General features: G+C 42.1%; 2 protein-coding genes across 4 annotated transcripts in view; one reads left to right on the forward strand and one right to left on the reverse strand.

The window, feature by feature from the left end:
• The window catches only part of WDR82 (WD repeat domain 82), an 18479-nt gene extending 18279 nt beyond the window's left edge, over positions 1-200 (reverse strand). Inside the window, exon 1 of the mRNA XM_029917878.1 lies at positions 174-200. Coding sequence (XP_029773738.1) covers positions 174-200 — 27 coding nt within the window. The remainder of the gene's footprint in view (positions 1-173) is intronic.
• A 123-nt stretch (positions 201-323) lies between these two features.
• Positions 324-23259, forward strand: part of GLYCTK (glycerate kinase) — a 27883-nt gene continuing 4947 nt past the window's right edge. Inside the window, exons 1-2 of one of the 3 annotated variants that reach the window (XM_029917153.1) lie at positions 324-481; positions 22548-22668. In XM_029917153.1, the coding sequence (XP_029773013.1) occupies positions 391-481; positions 22548-22668 (212 nt within the window). In that variant the 5' untranslated portion in view covers positions 324-390. Of the gene's footprint in view, positions 525-20844; positions 20987-22547; positions 22669-23259 lie in introns of those variants that run through there. The other 2 variants (XM_029917148.1, XM_029917149.1) reach the window with 2 other exon arrangements.

A 23259-nucleotide genomic window follows, 5' to 3' on the forward strand; every position in this document is an offset into this window, starting at 1 on the left:
TGCCGAGGGACCGACCCGGGCGGGGCGGGCGCCGCGCCGGCGGCGAGCGGAAAAGCGGCCAACAGTCGGGCCGCCTCCACCTCTCTCTCCTCCTGCACGTGCGGCGCTCTTCTGCCGGGACTACGGGATCTCGCGGACCGTTCCTCCTCACAGTCGCCTCAGGGCCAACCGGCGCGGCGCCGGCTCATTGTGTCCGCCATCTTGGACGACAGGCAGAAGCTGAGGGCGAGGAACCTCACCGAGGCGCACGCCGGGAAAGGGGGCGGGGCGGACAGGCGGCCCCTTGGGGGGCGGTGGGGCGGTGACGTCAGTGCGGCCGCCGAGGAATGGAGTAGTGGTGTGGCCCGAGGCGGCGATTCCCTGACGGGCAGTGAGGCGCGAGGGGCGGGAATGTCCACGGCCTTCCCCGTGGTGGGAGGGAAGCCCGAAGGTGCCCGGAAGCCGGTGGCTTTTGTGAGGGATCCCGGTCCACTGGGAGCAGGTACTGCGGGGGTCGGCTACGCCACTGGAGCGGAGGCCTGGGGGTGAGTTAGTGCACTGACTGCTGGCGGGCTTTGACTGCTAGTGCATCACAGTGCAAGCATAGTTTCAATTTCAGGATTTGGGGGGGGGGGGGGTGTTCGTTTTTTGGAGATGTATTATACGGTCGACTGCACACATTTTAAGTGACTTTTTTTTTCATTTGGATATACACCGTTGTGACTACTGCCCAGAACTTTCCTTTAAGACTTCTTTAAAAACTTTTTAATTGAGATACAACGTAAAGTGAATAAAGTGGACTAATGTTAAGTGTATAGCTCCACACATTTTCATAAACACTCACCTTTAAGTTTTAAGACGTACTTACAGCATCAAAACTCATAGCATCGATTACAAAGACATTTTTAAAAAACGAAGTTATCTCATATTCAACAAATTAAGTTCTCCCGATTTCCTCCTCCTTATTCATATATCTACTTAAGCTTTTTAAATGCAACCATCATCCCCCGCCCCCAGCTTAGTATTGTATTTTGCACATTTTTCCATGTTAGTAAACCAAATTGGTGGTGGTGTTCTAAATTGAGGTATAATTTAAGCACAGTAAAAACTGGCCTTTTAAATGGATAGTTTTATAAGTTTTGACACTCATGTTCAGTCGTGCGACCACCACCACATTCAAGATGTAAAACAGTTTTATTACCCACTGGTTCGTTTAAGAGATTCTTTGCCTTAAAAGGAAGGAAAGTTGATCCCTAACAAAGGAAGCGATATCTGATCACAAAATAGGTACCAGGCAGGCACCTTGCCTTTAACTTTCTCTACAAGAGGTCAAACTCAGGGCAACCTATGAGAGTTCATAGATCTCTAACTTGTGGGCAGCAACTCAAAGATTAATTGCCTGAGTTCTCTAACAATGGAGACAGGCCTGTTTATTTTGCTTGCTAATGCAGTGGTTAAAGAAGGAGGAAAGGGAAAGACTTAAACATTAAAATCACTGATATTAAGAAGATGTGATATCCAAAGATTCACATATAACCTGGACAATGATAAAAACAAAGCAGAAACCCTGGGATAGTTGAGTCTTTCTAGAAAGAACTAAGGGATGTCCCTGGGTGAAAGGAGAGCCAGGATCCCTACACATAAAGAAAAGTTGTTCTTTGAAGAGAGAGGGCAAGGTCCTGGCTAAGTCTAGGCTGCAATTGCCTTCTGACAAAGAGCAGAACTTCTGGCTACAATTTGTTCTGAGATCTGGCAAAAGCCTGTTTGAGTGAAACCTGAATGGATGGCAACTTTCCAAACTGCAAAGCATTGGAAGAAAAGTCTTCTGTGCCCTAGAGCTCTCACTTCCCAGCAATTCCTGCTTCTTTATTTCACTGGCTGGAAAGGCTGTTGTAGAGTCTGTTTTGAATGGTTAAATTGCAATAACGACAGATTTGGTGCCATGTCCTGGAACTTTCAAGAAGTGAATACAGCAAGTGAGATGCCATTTGTTTGATCCCTTTTAACCAATGGGGGAGAAAAACAACCAGAGATAAAAACAACTGAATGTTGTCAGCTTTAAGAAAATCTTTTCGAGTTTTGTACTCCCTGTACCTTTCCCAGATTTCATTCTTAAGACTGAAGTTTCCTCCCAAGACTTGACTCCCTGAATTATTTTGGGGATGGAAAAGTCATTTTATCATATTTTAAGAGTGTCCTGAAATGGCTCAGCCTGTTTCACATTCCGTGTCTGGTTTCCTGCCATGTTAGAGTGGGGCTTTCCTAGCTTTCAGTCCAAGAGTGCCTTAAAGGCTGGACTTTAAAAGGTGACCCAGAAAGGCTGGCTCCAGTGGGGGATGGGTAGATGGGAATGCTGCAGTCAGAAGTACATCAAACTTCTTGAAGAGCATCAGACTTAAGTTTTTATTTTTCCTTTTATTAAAAAAAAATTTTTTTTTTAAACGTTGAGACACAGAGACAGAGCATGAGCAGGGGAGGGGCAGAGAGAAGGGGAGACAGAATCTGAAGCAGGCTCCAGACCCTGAGCTGTCAGCACAGAGCCTGACACGGGGCTGGAACACACAAACCTTATGATCATGACATGGGCTGAAGTTGGACACTTAACCGACTGAGCCACTCAGGTGCCCCCTTTTCCTTTTCTTTTAAATCATTATTTATTTGGGGTGCCTAGCTGGCTCAGTCAGTAGAGCATGTGACTTTCAATCTCAGGGTTGTGAGTTCAACCCCCATGTTGGGCATGAAGCCTTCTTTAAAAAAAGAAATCAGGATACCTGGGTGGCTCAGTCAGCTAAGGGTCCGATTCTTGACTTCAGCTCAGGTCATGATCTTGTGGTTTGTGAGGTCGGTCTCTGCAGAGCCTGCTTGGGAATCCCTCTCTCCCTGTCTCTCTGCCCCTCCCCCACTTGTTCTCTCTCCTCTTTCTCTCCCTCTCCCCCTCCCTCAAAATAAATAAATAAATGTAAAACAAAATCATTATTTCATTGATTTACTTAGTTTTCACACAAGCAAATACATATTCATTGCAGAAAAAGTAAAAAATACAAATTAGTGACAAGAAAAACAAACCTAGCATCAGAAGTAACTGCTGTTACATTGGTTTTTATTAGGGTAAAATATATATGGCATAAATTTTACCATTTTGATGTAGAACCTTTCAGATTTTGGAATATATGAATTGAAATATATTTTTAATGGGCTCATAATTTAATATTTATAATCTACTCTTTTAATCCAATAGTATGAACATCTTCTAGGTCAATAAGTACAGAACATCTTGAACGGCTACATAAGATTTCATCATGTGTTTGTGAAGTAATTTTGCTTCCCATTTTATCTAGGGTCCAGCCAGATTCTGGCTCAATTTGTTTTTTTGTTATTTTGGGGTTTTTTGTTTGTTTGTTTGTTTTTGAGAGAGAGGAGGGAGTGAGCAGGGGAGAGGGCCAGAGAGAGAGAATTCCAAGCACACTCCACACCCATCTGGGAACCTAACATGGGGCTTATCCCATGACCCTGAGATCATGACCTGAGCTGAAATCATGAGTCAGACACTCAACCAACTGAGTCACCCAGGCACCCCTGGGTCAATTTGTATTTTTAATTGAATAGGTGAATTTAACCAAAGGGTGTCAGATATTTGATTGGCCCCTTTATCTTTTTTCCAGATTCTCTCTTCCTCTTTTTCTTCTAAGACTTAATTTTTTTAGAGCACTTGTAAGCTAACATCAAATTAAAAGGAAGACACAGACATGTCCTGTGTACTCCTTGCCCCCGCACATTCTTAGCAGCCCCCATTATCAACACCACCCACTAGAGTGATATCCTGGTTATGAGGGATGAACCTACACTGACACATTAAAATCTCCCTAGCTTTATAATTTACATTAGGGCTCACTCTTGGTTTTATACATTCTGTGGGTTTGGACAAACATAATGACAAGTATCCATCATTATGGTATCACAGAGAATATTTTCCCAGCCCTAAAAAATCCTCTGTGCTTCACTGATTCATCCCTACCACCCCTACAACTCCTGGCAAACCCTGATCTTTATAGAGTCTTCATAGTTTTCCTTCTTCCAGAATGTCATGTAGTTGGAATTAAAGAGCATAAATATATTTTAAAAACTGTAGCCATCCAACAGTTGAAAATTAATCACTAGCTGGCAGCGTTACATGTGGAGAAAGTAAAGGGTGTGTAGCCATAATAACAATTACCTTACATGCATATGTATTTTTATTTATACACGTGATCTCTCACTTAATCCTTACAACTCTATTAGAGATGCAATTACCTGTATTTTATTTTTTTAATTTTTAAAATGTTTATCTATTTTTAAGAGAGAGTGAGCGAGAGTGAGATGGGGAGGAGCAGAGACAGGAGACACAGAATGCAAAGCAGGCTCCAGGCTCTGAGCTGTCAGCACAGAGCCCAACGTGGGGCTTGAACTTACAAATCGTGAGATCATGACCTGAGCTGAAGTCAGATGCTTAACTGACTGAGCCACCCAAGCACCCCACAATTATCTGTATTTTATAAATGTGAAAATGGAGGCCAAGAGAGGTATTCCAGTCGCAAGTGTCGGAACGTGGATTTGTCTGTAGATACCTAGTGAAGATTGACAATAAATGTGCATAGAGAGGAGTACGTGGGAGTTGATGGACAAGTAGACATATTTGAACATATGCAGAGACAGATGTGTGGACAAAGAGATGAGGCAAATAGCTGGGGGTATGTAAACCGTTCCCCACAATCATGACCTCTCCTCTAACTTAGGACTCAGGATGTGGCTGTTTGAACTTTGAGCTCAGAATACTGAGTTCTATCTCCGTAAACTTACTTCATTGTTTAGCAGTAAACCAAAACTCCATTGTCTCTTCTTACTGCTCACCTAGTTACCTGGATTCCAGGAAAACCAATCCCAGCCCTAGAAATTAGTGCTATTGCTTGGCATCAGTAGCAGATAATGATATGTAAATATTTTTGCATTTGTATAACTGTTCCTATGTGTTGTCTTCAAAGTAAAACTGCTTTTGCTAAGATCACTAAAGATAGTTTAGTAGTCCATTCCAAGGGTCACTTTTCAGTGCTTACCTTCCTGTTGCTATGTAACATTAATGCTGTTGACCCCTCCAAATCTCTCCTGCATGGCTCTCTTGACATCTTCCTTTCTGACATTCTTCACACACTCTGGACACACTCCTTTTCTCTTCCTAGCTGTTTTTTGGCTACGTATGGTTCCCTGCCCAACAATTTCCTCCTCTTGGCTCTTTTCTGATGGGTATTCCTCCCCTCTCTGGATAGCAGTCAATGCCTTTCCCAAGAGTTGACCCTACTCCTCTGAGATAAATCCTCATTAGTCTAAACCACTGGTCTCAATGTGTGGTCTTAGGAACAGCAGCCAGCAGCCTTGCCTGAGAACCTGTCAAAAAGTCAAATAATGGGGGCACCCAGGAGGCTCAGTAGGTAAAGTGTCCGACTCTTGATTTCAGCTCAGTCACTCGAGCTAACCTCATGGAGCCAGCTTCAGATTCTCTGTCTCCCCCTCTCTCTGCCCCTCTCCACTTGCTCTCTCTGAAAAATAAACATATTAAAAAAAAAAGTCAAGGGGTACCTGGGTGGCTCAGTTAAGTGTCTGACTTCTGTTCAAGTAATGATCTCATGGTTCATGGGTTCAAGTACCACCTTGGGCTCCATGTGGACAGTGTGGAGGCTGCTTGGGATTCTCTCTCTCTCTTGCTCTCTCTCTCTACCCCTCCCTCCCTCTCTGCTCCTCCCCCACTGTGCTTTCTGTCTCCCTGTCTCAAAAATAAATAAAATTTTAAAATAAATAAAAACAAATGTTTAAAAAAATAGGAGAAAAACAAATGTAATTACTTACGTAGGTATGGGAGCCCCACAAAGACAGACTCAAAGGCATGAAAGGAAGGAAAAATTCTCTACTCTCAAGATCTTCCAGCTGGACTAAGAATTAAGCTGACATGAGACAAATTAACAGTAGAAAAAACCCAAAGTTTTATTAGACGTGTACAGAAGCCCAGTTATGGAATTGAGATTTCAAGAAATGACCAAGGCAGGCAGTTTTCATACTTTTTAGACAAAGAGACAATAAATCTGTGAGGAATTGACAGAACAAAGAAAACTTAACTTTGGGAGCTTCAATTATGAGTAAGGAATTCTAAACAGAATTTGGGCTGGACTCATAAATTAGTAAAAAGTTACAAGAGTTACTTATACAGCCTTCTGGGCTCTGAATTTCCCATCTCTGGTGAGAGGGGTGTCTCTTTGTCTCCTTAGTTCCTGGTACAGGGAGGGTACCCTTCACCTGTGAGATTTATTTTCTCTTTCAGGGGGACAGAGGGGGAGTCTGAGTGTCCTTCCTGCAGAAGCTGTTTCTTCAGTCAATTTTATTTAAAATAATCAATATACCCAAGTGGCACATTTTGGGGTAGCCTCCCCTTGACCCCTACAGTTCCTTCCTTAGAAACTTGCCTGGAAATTTCACACATTCAGAGTTAAGCTGGTATATTATTCCATCTTGTTGAATCAGTCTCTTAGTCTTGACAATAGGTCAGTTCAGCTAAACTAATTTCAGGAGGTAATGATGCAGGTGTGTTTTTAAAAATTAGAGACAACCTGGGTGGCTCAGTCGGTTGAACATCTGGCTTCGGCTCAGGTCATGATCTCATGGTTTGTGGGTTCGAGCCCCGCGTCGGGCTCTGTGCTGACAGCTAGCTCAGAGCTGGAAGCCTGTCTTCGAATTCTGTGTCTCCTTCTCTCTCTGCCCCTCCCCTGTTCACGCTGTCTGTCTGTCTGTCTCTCTCTCTCTCTCTCAAAAATAAATAAAACATTAACAAAATTAAGCCTATGATTTACGTAAGGTATTAAATAAGAGGCATTCCTATGAAAAGAAAAGAAAAATGGTGGTTAATGATTTGATGAAGTTATAAATCAGTTTTTGAGTTTTTAGGCCAGCCAAGGTTTCTAGATGTCAGGCTGGAAGTCTCATTCTGATAGAGCAGGCAGAGGCAGTTTGACAGAGTTTCCTGGTTTCCTGGTAGTTCCAGAGTCTCTGGTGACCTCTGAGAGGCCCACAGAGCAACAGGCATAAAGATAATCTATATGTAAGTTGTTGTGGCGATTTTTCTGAAGTTTACATCAAGTCATTCATATTTAGTTTTCAAGGCTTCAGGAAAATGAACAGTGTTAGTTATCAAATGATAATGATTCCAAGTCAAAAGATGGGAAAAAATAAAAACCATTAGTTTGGAAAGATGTAGATAGGCATTGAAAGAAACTAGAGGCAATCAGGATCTAGTCCAGTTTATAATAAGCTGTATTAGAATCTCATATTTACACAGGTGTGTTATTGGAACATAATTTTTCTCTCTATGATCACCCTCCTTTTTACCAAATATAGTCAGATTAACATTAATTAGTCTGCAGGGTACCTGGCTGGCTCAGCGGAAGAGCATGCAACTCTCGATCTCAGGGTTGTGAGTTTGAGCCCTACATTTGGCGTAGAGATTACTTAAATAAATAAAACTTAAAAAAAGATTATTTTATTTACAAAGTAAGTCAAGTTTCAGAAAACTTGGCCTGATTCTTTATAACTGCAGCAAAAATAGTGATTGGTCATATAGGCTTTTTTAAACCTGCTTTGCTGGAATTTTTTTAAGGAATCTCTAGCTTGAAATTCCTTTTTAATGCATCTTTGAATTTTATTATTCTTAAGTTTTACACTCAGCATGGGGTTTGAACTCCTGACCCTGAGATCAGGAGACACATGCTCTACCTACTGAGCCAGCCAGGCACCCCTCGAGGTTGAACTCTTAGCCTCCTGAAGCCAGAAGCCAAGCCAAATACTTGCCATCAGACTTAACCTGCAATACTTATAGATCTGGGTTAATACCTCTCTTTTCGAGGTCCCCAAAATATCCTGAGTTCCTACACCTGCTAGGAAGTGGCCTTCTTTCTTTTTTTTAAAAAGTTTACTTATTATTTTTTTTTTTTTTGAGAGAGAGGGAGAGAGCGTGAGTGAGCATGTGTGAGCCCAAGCAGGGGTGGGGGCAGGTAGACAGGGAGAGAGAGAGAATCCTAAGCAGAGTTTGCACTGTCATTGTGGAGCCTGATGTAGGGCTTGAACCCACACACTGAAATCATGACCTGAGCTGAAATCAAGAGTCAGATGCTTAACTGACTGAGCCACCAAGAAGTTACAACCCTGAGATCAAGAGTTGCACGCTCCACCAACTGAGCCAGCCATGCATCCCTAAAACTCATTATTTTTTATTATTAAATTTTTTAATGTTTATATTTGAGAGAGAAACATAGAGGAGGGAGGAGGGGCAGAAAGAGAGAGACACAAATCTGAAGCGGGCTCCAGGCTCTGAGCTGTCAGCACAGAGCCCAATGTGGGGCTGGAACCCATTAATTGTGAGATCATGACCTGAGCCAAATTCGGACACTTAACCGACTGAGGCAGCCAGGCACTCCTTTATTACTGTTTTTAAAGTTTATTTATTTGAGAGAGAGAGAGAGAGAGAGAGAGAGTGAGTAGGAGTGTGGGAGAGGCAGAGAGAGAAGGAGAGAGTCCTAAGCAGCCTCCACACTATCAGTGCAGAGCCTGATGTGTGGCCCAGACTTAGGAACCATGAGATCATGACCCAAGCTGAGATCAAGAGTCCGTCACTCAACTGATTGAGGCACCCAGGTGCCCCTAAAACTCATTTTAAATAAATTTATTCTAAGTGGCCATTACAGATCACACATAAATTTCTTTCCACAGGTTCTTTTCTTCATAAACTTCTACAATTTCTTTTACATTCAGTTTTGTCCTAAGTTTTTCTTCTTTAAATAACCAGCCTCACTTTAGAACAAAATTATATTCTTTCCCCTCAATGAAAATGTGTTCCCACTCTTTATATATTTTTCTTTTCTTTTTAAATAAATTTTCATGTGTTTATTTTTGATAGAGACAGAGAGAGGAGGGGCAGGGCTGAAGAGAGGGAGACACATGATCTGAAGCTGGCCATGCCTGATAGCAGGATGCAGGACTCAAACTCACGAACTGTGAGATCATGACCTGAACCAAAGTCAATCCCTTAGCTGACTGAGCCACCCAGGCTCCCCATCTCATACTTTTCTTACCAAAAGTCTTACTTATATCTTACTTTCCTGTGGACAGAATTGTTTCCCTTATTATTTCCAGCTGTCTTAATTATATTTGTTAGAATTCTTAACTCTTAGAAGCCTTAATTTCTAGTGAAAACTAAGTAGCAAGCAATTGTGAACTGTTACACCAGAACACCTTAGATTGGTAAATTTATGAATACATTTCATAATTTAGAAATATGTGTCTCTTTACAGTACAATCCTTCATTAGAGCTCAAAATAGGTTTTCTAACAGACCCAAATTTATCTTTAGTTTCTTTGTAATAAGACAAAATTATATAAACTTATGTTCAGTACTTAATCTTTATAATGTTGATCTTATTTGGAAATGATTTAGATATTAAATGAATTATTTATTTTACCAAATTTTGTTTAATGTTTATTTATTTATTTTGAGAGACAGCACACGAGTGCATGCACATGCAAGCGGGGGAGGGGCAGAGAGAGAGAGGGAGAGAGAGAATCCCAAGCAGGCTCCTCACTGTCAGCCCAGAGCCCTACCCCAAGCTCCATCTCCCAAACTGTGAGATCATGACCTGAGCTGAAATCGAGTCAGACCCCTAACCAACTGAGTCACCCAGGTGCCCCTACCTTAGCAAAATGTTAATCTTTCATGTTACCAAAAAGATTTGGAGAAACATTTTTTAAAATTTTAAAGTGTTTTTTATTTATTTTTGAGAGACAGAGAGAGACAGTGTGAGCAGGAGAGGGTCAGAGAAAGAGGGAGATACAGAATCTGAAGCAGGTTCCAGGCTCTGAGCTAGCTGTCAGCACAGAGCCTGACGCGGGGCTCAAACCCAGGAACCGTGAGATCATGACCTGAGCTGAAGCCAGACGCTTAACTGACTGAGCCACCCAGGCACCCTGGAGAAGCTATTTTAGAAATTTACCCAAAACCTTTTTATCTTATTTACATCTATTTAATTTACTTGTTCTTGAAAATTATGCTTAGATTACCCATAAAAACTTTCAGACTTCGGTTAGTCATCCTTCCAAACTATTACTTTAAACAATTTATAACAGAGGTAACATCAGCTTATTTGACTTTAAGTAAACACAGGCAGAATAAGAGATTTAGGGGTCCCTGGGTGGCTCAGTTAATTGAGCATCCGACCCTTGATTTAGGCTTAGGTCATGGTCCTGGGGTCTTGGGATGGAGCCCTGCGTTGGGATCCTTGCTGAACATGGAGTCTGCTTGGGATTTCTCTCTCCCTATTCTCCTCATCCCTGCTTGCACATTTGCTCTAAAATAAAAAAATAAATTAAAAAAGAATAAGTTATAATTTTAATACTGTTATCTTTAAAGACATAGCTTTAGTACCAAATATTTTCCCAGATCACATGAACTTGAAAAACATTTGGGTTGGTTTCTAGATTTCTGAGTTTTAGAATGTTCAGTCTTTAGAAGCACGTGCTTCAAGAGCTCTTCAAATAGGGCTCTTTTACAAGTTCATTTTAGCAAGATCATTGAGAGGTAGACAAATCTCTCACATTTACAACGTATAATGGACATATATACATAGACAAGATGCAAACAAAAATCTCATAGCTTTTTTAATTATAGAGTTTTTTTCTAAACTCTTTTTAAGTTTATTTTATTTATTTTGAGAGAAAGAGAGAGAGGGAGAAAGAGAATGCTGAATGGAGGAGGGACACAGAGTGGGAGACACAGAATCTGAAGCAGGCTCCAGGCTCTGAGCTGTCAGCACAGAGCCGGATGCAGGACTCAAACTTAAGAACCCAGAGATCATGACCTGAGCCAAAGTCCCACGAGCCACCCAGGTGCCCCTCATAGCTTTTTTTTTTAAAAAACTAAATATTTATATTAAGGCCCCAATTTCCAAATACTTTTCTCTCTCGTTTTCAAGTAATTTTTTATAAAGTTTTTAATTTATTATTTATTTTTTGAGAAAAGAGAGTGCCAGCAGGGGAGGGGCAGAGAGGGAGAATCTGCAGGCTTGTGCTGTCAGTGCAGAGCTGGACCTGGGGCTCAAACACAGGAAACTGTGAGATCATGACCTGAGCTGAAATCAAGAGTTGGATGCTTAACCTACTGAGCCACCCAGGTTGCCCCTTATCTCTCTTTCTGATGAAAAACTTTTCTCTGAAGTTTGCATTTCAATGAATGGCTATTAAGTCTTAGAGAAGATGGGGGTAGTAAATTTACAGAAAGTATTCATGTTTTCTCTGAGGTGGATATTTGGAGCATATCTGCCTGTTATCAGAGGTGCCATTAAAAGAGCCCTTTTAGCAGCTTGTATTTTAAAAGGTCTACTCCCCTCGCTCCTTTTTCCCCTTTATTCTCAGGCAGTTGTGGGCTATGTCATTTCAAGGACAGAAGATTAATAACTTTAAGGGGCAGAAACAGAACATAAGTTTTTTTCCCCCTAAGTATAGGACAATTTTGTTCCAGTATCTTGATCTTTTATCCATAAATAGGGGCACCTGGCTGGCTCAGCTGGTAGAGTATGTGACTCTTGATCTCAGGTTGTCTAAACCCCACACTGGGTGTAGGGCCTACTTTTTTAAAAAGCATAATATCCATAAACATTTTAGAGAAATTGGTGAGGTTTGTAAAGATAGGTCGGCTGTGACTTGTTTCTAGGGTTGAATTTCTTATTTTTTATAGACATTTGTAAAACAAGGCATTTTTAATTCCCCAAAGAACTGGATTATAGCCTGAATATCAAGGGATTGGCCCACCTTTTATTTTTATTTTTATTTTTTTAATTCATTTTTTTATTTTTTGGCCCACCTTTTAAACTAAATGTGTTTCTTTATATCACGAAGATTTTTTTTAAACTAAAATGAGAATCAAAAGATTTATGCCTTTGTAAAGTCTGCATAAAAACATTTTAACAAAACCCTTCTTTCTGAGTACTGACTACACAATTTAACCTAGGCTTCTGTTTATCTCTGAATACTGGCCTTTTGCAGATCATTTGTAGGAGAGCCTAGGAGAAATTTTGATCACCTGTTTCTTTTGTGAAGGGTTTTTTTTTTTCCAGGGGGCAGTCTGGCCTGTCTAATAACCAGTTTAATCTTGGGTCCCAAAGAACTCCCTTTCCTTAGCAGCCAGTCAAGGTCTCTGTGAGTAGGGTTGTGAATAGAAACTAATCTTTCTAATTCCTTTCTAAATTTGGTAGGATCTTTTGAAAGTGGAAGAAAAAGGGCTTTATAATTCAAAAGATCTGCTGCTGTTCAAGGGATATGAATTCTTTGAAGTGGGGGGCACGGTGTGGGGGGGCGCTTGTCTAGGATACATCTGTGAAGGTTATTGCATAGAAATGCCTGAAGCCGGCAGACCTGATCACAGCAAAGTGAGCCCTACTGCCTGTCCCAGTTGCTTCTGCTAAACTCACTTTCTGGCTTTCAGCATGTACAAGAGTAGCCTGTGTATTTTGAACCTAGAGATTAAGCTGGAATGATCTCTGCAAATCTTGTAGGGAAAGGGAAGTTAAAATAGGCAGATTTGAAATCTGGATTTTAAGAAAGGGAATTTAGCTTGGATGTGGTCATTTATTCATCTTAAGTCTAATTTTTATTCTGTCAAGGGAGTCCTTATGCCTAGCCATTATTTTAATAAGACAATTGAGAGTTCTTTATACAGGATTTTTAAATTTCAAATATAGTCAATTTAAAGGATTTATTGTCTGGCCATTGATGAGTAAGTAGGATCTATTAATAGGGACTCAAACCAACAAGCCTTTTAATGGTTTAACAAAAGATACAAGGAGGTGCCCAGAGAGGGCATAGATGATACAGCCCCTATGATCCAAAAGTTCACTCCCAAAATTAGTCCAAGAACAAAGACCTCTGTTGCACAGGAGGTAAGGATGTCTCCAGTCTCCCATGAAATGGTCAGATGCCTCCAGTCACAGACCCTCTAATTTTTGACACTGGGCAGGTGCTATTGGGAATGGGATTTTTCTAACACTGATAAGCAATGAAGCTTGGACAACAAAGGCCCTTTATGGGCCAGAATCTTTTATGACAAATTCCCCTGGGAGCTGGCCTGGCCAGAGAGTGCAGTTTGTAACTATGTGTCTCTATTGGACAGGCCACCTAAGTGCACCCCAGGAAGTGTATCCTCCTGAAGGCAGAAACCAGAGAGGATATTCTAATGGGCCACAAAGCCAAACTCAGGGCACAGAACAAAACGAGAAACCTCATTATATTTTTACATAGAGGATCCACAGCAAAGTTTGTCTAAATGGATGCCAGCCTGATGAGTACGTTTAACTCACCAGTCTCTGAGGCAGCTCCAGTTGCCCAAGGAACTAGTTCCACAATATTTTCTACTGCTAATCTAAATTTAGAGGAAGAAAAAAAAGATTCTCACCACTCTAGCTCCATTGGACTCTAGAGATTCCAGGAGGCGGACATGGTAAGAGATCTTACCTTTTGCCAGTTGGATGTCAGATGTCTGGAGCGAGTGATGTCCAGTGAATTAAAGTACCTGCCAACTACACACCAACTGAAGAGAAGGAAAAATTCTTTTCTACTCTCAACATCTTCCAGTTGGACTAGGAATTAAATTGACATGTGACAGATTAACAGGAGAAAATACCAGAGTTTCATTACACGTATACAGAAGCCCAGTTATGGAATTGAGACTTCAAGAAATGACCAAGGCAAGCAGTTTTCATACTTTTTAGACAAAGAGACAATAAATCTGTGAGGAATTGACATAACAAAGAAAATTTAACTTTGGGAGCCTCAGTTAGTAAGAATTTCTAAACAGAATTTGGGCGGGTTCATAAATTAGTAAAAAGTAACAGTTATTTATACAACCTTCTGGGCTCTGAATTTCCCATCTCTGGTGAGAAGGGTGTCTCTTTAGCACCTGGTACAGGGAAGGTACCCTTCATCTGGGAGATTTATTTTCTCTTTCAGGGGGACAGAAGAGAGTCTGAGTGTCCTTCCTGCAGAGGCTGTTTCTTCAGTCAATTTTATTTAAAATAATCAATATGCCCAAGTGGCATATTTTGGGGTAGCCTGCCCTTGGCTCCTTCAGGCAGTCAGACACCTGAGGTTTTTTGTTTGTTGGTTGGTTGGTTTTTAACATTTTTATTTATTCATTTAAAATAATCTTTATAGCCAACATGGGACTCGAACTCACCATCCTGAGATCAAGAGTCATGCTCTTGGTGCACCTCAGTGGCTCAGTCGATTAAGTGTCTGACTCTTGATTTTGGCTCAGGTCATAATCACATGAACCGTGAGATCAAGGCCTGAGTCCTGCTTTGTGCTGACAGGGCAGAATCCTTGCTTAGGATTCTCCCTGTCCCTCTCTCTCTGCCCCTCCCCTACTTGCATTCGAGCTTTCTCTCTCTCTCTCAAAACAAATAAATAAACATAAAAAAAATACAAGAGTCACATGCTCTTCTGACTGAGCCAGCCAGGTGCCCTGGCAGTTGAGGTCTGTATACTATCCGGAGCCATGGAGAAAACCGTAGGAACTAGGGCTTCAAGGGGGAGAAGGACAATTCACAAGAAGATGAGAAGAGCAAATGTTCTGTAAACAAATGTTTGCCACACCAGGCAGATAAATTTTCTGGTTTTTTAAACAGCATTTTAAAAAAGTTTGTTTATTTATTTATTTATTTATTTGGACAGAAAGAAGCCCAAGCAGGCTCTGCACTGTCAAAGGGGGGCTCAACGTGGGGCTTAACCCCATGAACTGTGGGATCATGACAGTTGAGATTTCAAGAGTTGGACGGCAAGGGAATAGCCACCCAGGCGCCCTACCGCAGATAAGTGTTTCTGATGTAAACTGTTGTCTATAGGTCTCTGGTAACAGCTCTCTTCCTGTTACAGGCTCCCTATCTGAATTCTTTGGACAGTATAGGGAGAGGTAAGCTTTTCCTGAGTCAGCTTACTTTCCTTCAGTTCAAAACAATCTACATGCCCAAGTGGCACACTCTGGGGTTGGGTTTACTACTCCCCCTCAACTTCTTAAACAAGCCCTAACAATAACTAGTCACCTGACTCTTCTTTGGGAAGGATGTGTGTATGCGAACATAATTGCCACAGAGGTCAAGCAGAATGTTGGAACACAATTGCAACCCTTGGTGACTCCATACAGCGCATTTCAGCTGTCACACTCAGTTCACATAGAACCACTTCTCACCTGACAAATTGCCTGCTTTTGCTAAATGAATGCTTCATTTCACTTACCACCTACAGGAAACAATGATGGCCATGCGTGGAGGTAACATTTTACATCAGATGGAAACTACAAACCTTTTCTCTGGCATTAGAGGCAGCCTCAGCGGTGATTTTATTCAGTGAAACATATTTTCTATTGTTTTTTGTTTCTGTTTTTTCCTTCAGTTGATCAAATTAATATATACTTAAAAATATTTTAAACGATTAGAACATTTGATTTTTCCCCCCAAGGAACCCGGGGCTGGTTTTATATAATTCATGTGGCTTGTACCATGCATGAATTACATGCAGTGTTCAGTTTCCCCAAGGGATCAGACTTCCAGGTGTGGCCTTTAGGTACTGAGTGAGTGAGGGTTTCTAGGTCTCTTGCTTAAAGAGCTCTCCTGGGCCCAGGGGCCAGGACATGCCTGTCATTGCAGGAGGTTCATATGTTCTCATTACAGCGTCAGTACTGCCCTGGAACCACAGTGCCACCTCTGCTCCCCCCAGTGTGGAGCACTGGTCCTCCTCAGAGAGGTCCTGAGCTCCAGGACCAGGGGGTCTGAAAGGATGGGGTCTGAGACCGACTACATAATTTTCAAGGCCTAGTACAGAATACAAATATGGGCCCCTCCTCAAAAAATTGTTAAGAAATGCAAGGCAGCAACAGTAGAATATTCGACAGTATTCAATCTTCAAGTGCAGGACCCTTCTGACTTTGGTTCTCTGTGTGACTACACAGGTCACACACCCAATAAGCTGGCTCAGCCACACTTTTGAGCCTTTCTACATGCACTTTAAACATATTGTTTATTTAATGCTCTTAACCACATTTTAGTAAAATCTTTTAAATGTTTTATTTATTTTTGAGAGAAAGAGACAGCATGAGCAGGGGAGAGTCAAAGAGAGAGGGAGACACAGAATCTTAAGACAGGCTCCAGGCTCTGAGCTCGCTGTCAGCACAGAGCCTGATGCGGGGCTCGAACCCACAAACCGTGAGATCATGACCAGAGCCAAAGCTGGATGCTCAACCAACCGAGCCACCTAGGCACCCCTCTTAACCCCATTTTAATGATGAAGACTGAGAGGTTCTGAGAGGTTAAATAACTTCCCCAAAGTCACACAGCAAATAAGCGTAGAGTCTGGATTCACACTCTGCTTCGGACTGGAAAGTTCCAGCCCAGTTTCTAGGGCAAAGGGTAGGTAATCATTGACATTTAACAAAGTCCATTGTTGGTAAACAATGCTTCTTTGTTTTGGAAGGAAGGGATGGGTTCTTCCCAGATAAGCCTAGACTGCTCAGATCCAGGGAGAACTGCGTAGAGCCCCAGGGCCGCTGCCTCTAAACATACAGAACTATTTCAAAAGGCTTAAAATTCCTTTCTGACAATTCCACCTGCAGTGCTTTAGCATCCCTGGATCTGTCACAGCAGTGCTGCTTAAGGGTGCATTTATACCCCTCACCTCTCCTTGCAAGAAAAATAGCCTTAAGGTGTTTCACAGCTTTCACTCAAGAAAGCTCCACTCCTGGGGTGCCTGGGTGGCTCAGCCGGTTTAGCATCTGACTCTTGATTTCAGCTCAGGTCATGATCTCACAGTTTGTAAGTTTGAACCCAGTGTGGGGCTCTGTGGTGACAGTGCAGAGCCTGCTTGGGATTCTCCCTCTTTCTATGGCCACTCATACTCACTCGCTCTCTCTCAAAATAAATAAAATTTTAAAACTTAAAAAAGAAAGAAAGAAAACTGCACTCCTTCCAGCCTCAGGGACCCTATCCAACCCCACCTTGGAGTTCTGGTGTCTCCAGGGTTTCCCAGAGCACACACCTTGGGCCTGCCCTGGAGAAGTGTCTAGTGCTGCAGAGACAAAAGCAGGGGTGGAGGGTGGAAGAGGAGGCTCCTGAAAACTCACTATAGAGCTGGCCCCAGAAGCCCTGAAGAGGGATCTCTTTACCCCTCGGTGCCACCTCCGTGAGGCATTAGGGGCTGAATGCTATGGAAGAAGTCCAGGATGTTGAGGACAAGAGGAAGAGAGGCCATGGACACCAGGAGTGTCTCCCTGAGAAGGCAGCTGTCTTCAGTTTGGAACTGATGATGGAGAACCTCTCTCTTATCCCAGGTTTTGCATAAATTAAAAAAAAAATCACTGCTTTATTTTTACAGTGAATTTTAAGGCGGTGGAACATTTTACAGGTTTCTCTTATGGATGCAGTATAATAATTCACAATAGTTTTTAGATTGAATAACCAAACTGAGTATATCTTATTGGAGAAAAGACTGAACATGTTCATATTCACTATTTTTACTTTTGGTTCTACATTAATCTTACATTTCTTGCTGGTCCTGAATTCTTGCAATCATTTATCTTTGTCCAGTCACAATTAAAATGTAGTGAAGGAAGAGAACCCCAGAGGCCACATGAACTGATTGAATAAAAATCTGCCCAACCACAGAATCCCAAGACTAATGCAAAGAATGTCTCCTCACGAACGCTGGCTTCTGCTCTTTGCTCCTGCTTGTGGTATTGATTAGTGCATAAAATTCTCCTGAATTTGAAGATACAGCAAGATGCTCTTTCTCTTGGTGCATCTAGCAAGGTGAATGCCAGTGAGAACTAACATTTTCCAGATGATCTGCTATCAAGAGTAGATCAAGATCCTAAGATGCAGGTCTTGATTTCTGACACTAAGTTGCAACAGGATAAAGTGTGCATATCAACCAGTGTAGGCCAGGTTAAGGTGCAATAACACAAACCCCCACATCTTAGTAGCTTTTTTAAAATTTAAACAAATTTTTATTTTTTAGAGACAAAGCATGAGTGGGGGGAGGAAACAGAGAGGGAGACACAGAATCCGAAGCAGGCTTCACCCTCTCAGCACAGAGCCTGATGCAGGGCTCGACCCCACGAACTGTGAGATCATGACCTGAGCCAATGTCGGATGGTTAACCAGCTGACCCACCCAGGTGCCCCCAACATCTTAGTAGCTTTAAACATCAAAGGATTATTTTCTACTTTCAATACCTGTCCTTTGTGGGTTGGCAGGATCGCTGTTCCCATCCATCACTCAGGTTTTAGGTTGGGAAAGAAGCCACCATCTTGAAGGTTATCAGTTGTCAAGTCCAAGGGAAAAATGCTCAGGAAGGCCTCACCTGGGCAGTTAACTGCCCAGAAATGAACCACACCACTTCTACTCACTACTGATTGGCCATAACTAGTCGAAGGACTCTTCTCAACCATAAGAGGCCCAGGAAATGCTGGAAGGGGAGAGAACTGGATTTCGGGGGTGAATGACACTAGTACACACCACCATGGTTTGAGGTTGGAGGAAAACGGTGAATGTCGATAGACAGGTACTTTAGGGGGATGGCTGCTGGCTCTGCTGGCAATGTGTACTGACACTCCAAACCTCCGCAGGCATCTGAAACCTCAAATGGCTGCAATCATGTGCGATCAGCTTCCTCAACAAGCAGCGCTTATTTATAGCAAAGTTCCAAGTCAGAAAGCCCAAGACTGAGCACTGTTCTCACAAATTTGTACCATTCACTACCCTGATGACCTCTTTGAGCTTGTGTGAATGGAGCAGGGTGCGGAGGTACGGATTTCAGAGTTGTAGGTATATTCACCCATGTTGAATCCCTGAGATTCAGCACTGTTAGTGAAGATGGGGACCACTACTGCCATCTTCCCCGGGTCACTGATGACCTAACATCACCCAGGTAAAACCTCCTCCTTTGCTCTAAAAGGGAACATTTTAGAGCCATCTGGGTGGCTCAGTTGGTTAAGCATCTGACTTTGGCTCAGGTCATTATCTCTCAGTTAGTGAGTTCAAGCCCTGCATCAGGCTCTGTGTTGACAGCTCGGTGCCTGGAGCCTGCCTCAGATTCTGTTTCTCTCCCTCTCTCTCTGCCCCTCCCCAGCTTGTGTTCTGTTTCTCTCTCTCTCTCTCTCTCTCTCAAAAATAAATAAACATTAAAAGAAAACTTTAAAAGGGAACATTTAAATTAAAGCTTAATCCAGGGGGGTGCCTGGCTGGCTCAATTGGTTAATCATCTGACTCTTGATATTGGCTCAGGTCATAATCTCACAGTTCTTGAGTTAAAGCCCCGCATTGGGCTCTCGGAGTCTGCTTGGGATTCTCTCTATCCCTTTCTCGCTCTCAAGATAAATAAACTTAAAAATTTTTTTAAATTAAAGTTTAATCTGATGAATAAATTCAGTAAACCCTCCCTCAACAGGGTATGAGTAATGTACCCCAGTACATGCCTGCCTTCCTTCACCTTGCTTGACTAATGCAGAAGGCTTATATATTTGACTTATATGGTTGTTTTTCTTTTCTTTTTTTTTTAAAGTAAGCTCTATGCCTAATGTGGGTCTTGAACTCACAACTTTTGAGATCGAAAGTCACATTCTCTATTGACATCACAAAAGTCACATGCTCTATCGACTGAGCCAGTCAGGCATCCCTTAAATTATCTTTTCAACAGTTATTTTTTTTAACATAAAATAGCATTGCAAAAAGTAACACATATCTAAGCTTTATTATTTTAAATCATTATTATTATTTAATTACTTTTAGTATTTAAATCATTATTTTATATCATTTTAAATATCTGTTTAGAAGTACTATAACTTATTTGTATAAATTCTCTTCTCAATGGATATTAGATTGCCTTATACTCACAACAACTCTGGGATGAATATCTCATGTCTATTTAAAGGGGATCAGAATATGCCACCCCAAAATATGCCACTTTGTCATAAGGATTAACTTGAGTTGAAGAAATTTCAGGACAAATGCAGAAAAGGCTCCCTGCCCTTCTCTTTCCTATGTAAAAGCAGGACATAAATTTCCCATGCAAAAGAGTCCTCCCTTTACCAGGAGAGGGAGAGCCAAGGCCAAGGTGAACGTGTACAAACAAATTTTACTAATAGCAATCCTTATCTTCCATTAGTTATATGTGTGTGTGTGTATATATATATATATATATATATATATATATCCACCCCACATATATATCTCACATATATGTCCCATATATATCTCATATTATAAATCCTATATATATATGTACAGTTTCCCACAATTTATTACCCTCAGAAGTCTTTTGTCTTGTCATATCTTTCAAATTTATTGCTTTTTGTTTAAACTGGTACATATAAATTCTCTGGCCTAATGGCCTCTTTGGGGTTTTTACTTCATTTCTATGAGCCCCCCCATATACATATGACATAAACTTTTCCCTTCTGTTAATCTGTTTTCCGTCAGTTTAGTCAGTAGGACCTTAGGCACTGAACCTAAGAGAAAAGAGGACAAAGTCTTTTTCCTTCCCTACATCATCTTTGTCTACACAACCAGTTATTTCCTTGTACTGAAGTTGCCTGTCACATTTTTTTAATTAAAAATTTTTTCAATGTTTATTTCTGAGACAGAGAGAGTGTGTGTGTGTGCAAGTGGAGGAGGAGCAGAAGAAGGAGACACAGAATCTGAAGCAGGCTCCAGGCTCTGTCTGAGCTGTTAGCACAGAGCCTGATGTGGGGCTCAAACCCACGAGCCATGAGATCATGACCTGAGCCGAAGCCAGACACCTAACCGACTGAGCCACCCAGGCACACCCTCATTTTTGACATCGATACTTACTGTCAAAGTGCACTTAAAAAGACTGTAGGAATATTCATACCTACTATCAAGGTATGTCTATGCATTTTGCTGAGCCTAATTGTTTTCTTAGACCTAAATCCCACTGCTTCATGAAGGCCCCTACTTCTCTTCACCACCATTTCTTTTCCTTTTGTGAAATTATTTCTACTTTGGGTCTGCAGCACTTTGCAGCTGAGTACTTCACTGTTCTCTTGTTAATTCATTAAAAAAATAAGTAAAGAAAGAAAGAAAGTGGGGGTGGGAGAAAATAAAATTCCAGCTTTTATTAGTGTCTATGTAAGGCCGTAGAGATGCAAATATAAATTAGACCACATTGCCACCTTCCAAGAACTCAGAGTTCCAGTGGGCATTTAAACCTTGCTGTTAAATACATCTTGTGAGTAGTGGGAGGGGGATTTAAAAAATGGGTATAATTAGTCCCCTGCTTACAGTCTGACAGAACAGCATTGGCATAGTAAATGGTATCTGTTCATGAGTCTCTGGCAGTAAATAATGAGAGAGGCACTCAAATATACAGTCCCTCCAGTAGTTGGGGACTGCAATTATGAAAGCAGAGTAAAATTCTCAACTCAAAGTACTATTTCTTACTCATCCCAGTAGTTATAGCATTTGACCTACATACAAGGTCAGGGAATGTCTGTTAAATGATGGAGGAATGAATAAGTGCATGCTGAATGCAGACTGCTTACTATCAGCAAGGAAAAACAAATTTTAAGCATTGACAATTTCCCCACATCTAAGGAGGACAGATTCTCCTGAAGGTGCCTTTGTTTTGATGATAGAGTGGGTAAGTTTGGGAGAGAGTGATAGGAAATAAAAGTTCCTCTATTATAAAGGGAAAGAAAAATCCATGGAGATAGCTGGAAAGTGGGTAGGAGGAGTTCATGAGACCAGAGCATGGTTTGGAGACCTATGGAAAGATGTGGCAGCTGCAAAAGGGAGCTGGTAGGGGGAAATATGTTTTAAAATGTTTAGGAAGTCTGCAGTGTGATTTGTGATGTAACCCCCTCCCTAAACTCCCCAAGAAAATATCAGTTAAAAAAAATTTACTCTTTTGTGTCTTTGGAGTCTGATCAGGACATGTCTTTTGAATGTGGAAAGGTATCAAGTCAGGCTCAAGGATGGACACAGGCTGAGAGTGGAGAGAGTAAGGGAGGCCCAGGGTCACTCGTGTTTACACTCAGCTTGTGTGCTCGAGGATCACGCAATTGAGTCTGAGCTGTTCCTTGGTTGGCCAAAGAGGAGAGGGGCGAACACAAAGAGTTGTGGGATTAGAGAGGTGGCGGGGAGCCAGGATGATTTAATCTGGCTCCAGAAGGGGTGAATTGTGGGGAATTGTAACTCTCAGTCCCTATGCTCAGTCCAGTGCCGGGCACCTAACAGGGGCAAGGAATGTATTTGGTGACTGATGGGATCCTACGGGATAAAGGAAGGGACGTTTAAGGCAATTTGTGCGTCAAAGATTATTGCCTCCATTGCAGAGATGAAAGCAGTAAGGCCTGAACATGACTCCACCCAAGCCTCCCAAAAGTCGGAGCAGAGGAAATGCTTTAGCCCCACTCGCACTAACCCCACACCCTCTCCACGACAGCTCTCGCCCGGCAGCACCCCAACTCCGCCCCTCTCACGCCACACTTCCTGATTCCGCTCCGCCCGCCCGCGAATACTTCCGGTCTCCGGCAGCGGAAGCCGCGACCCAGAGTAGTGGGGCGGTAAGTCGACTGTGTGAGGGCCCACGGAAGCCGTCCTTGGACAGGATAGTGGCAGGTCCAGGTGGTGGCGGGCACTTATTTCTCGGGTCACTACCGGACATCACGCGGCAGCGAAGTTCCCTCAGAAAGGTCTGAGGCGCCGGCCTCAGGATGACATTACTTCCGGAGCATGTGTGGGCAGCAAGGGCGGAAGTGACTCCAGCCCCACTAGGTGCAGAGGAGGAGTCAGGAAGAGTCTTCTCGGTGTTTCCGGGTTTCTCGGAGTTTTAGGAGAGAGGGTGTCAGAGTAAAGAGTAGCTGGTTAGCTAATAAAAATACAGGACGTCCAGTTAAAATTGAATTTCAGTTGTAACAATTTTTTAGTGAAGATATGCCTCAAATATTGTATGGAACATACTTATATATTTTAAATTTCTTAAAAAAAATTTAATGTCTTATTTTATTATTGAGACACAGAGAGAAACAGAGCATGAGCAGGAGAGGGTCAGAGAGAGAGGAAGACAGAATCTGAAGCAGGCTCCAGGCTCTGAGCTGTCAGCACAGAGCCTGATGTGGGGCTTGAACCCACAAGCTGTGAGATCGTGACCTAAG

Source organism: Suricata suricatta, chromosome 12 (assembly GCF_006229205.1).
Source record: "Suricata suricatta isolate VVHF042 chromosome 12, meerkat_22Aug2017_6uvM2_HiC, whole genome shotgun sequence".
In the NCBI taxonomy this organism is placed as follows: Eukaryota; Metazoa; Chordata; class Mammalia; order Carnivora; family Herpestidae; genus Suricata; species Suricata suricatta.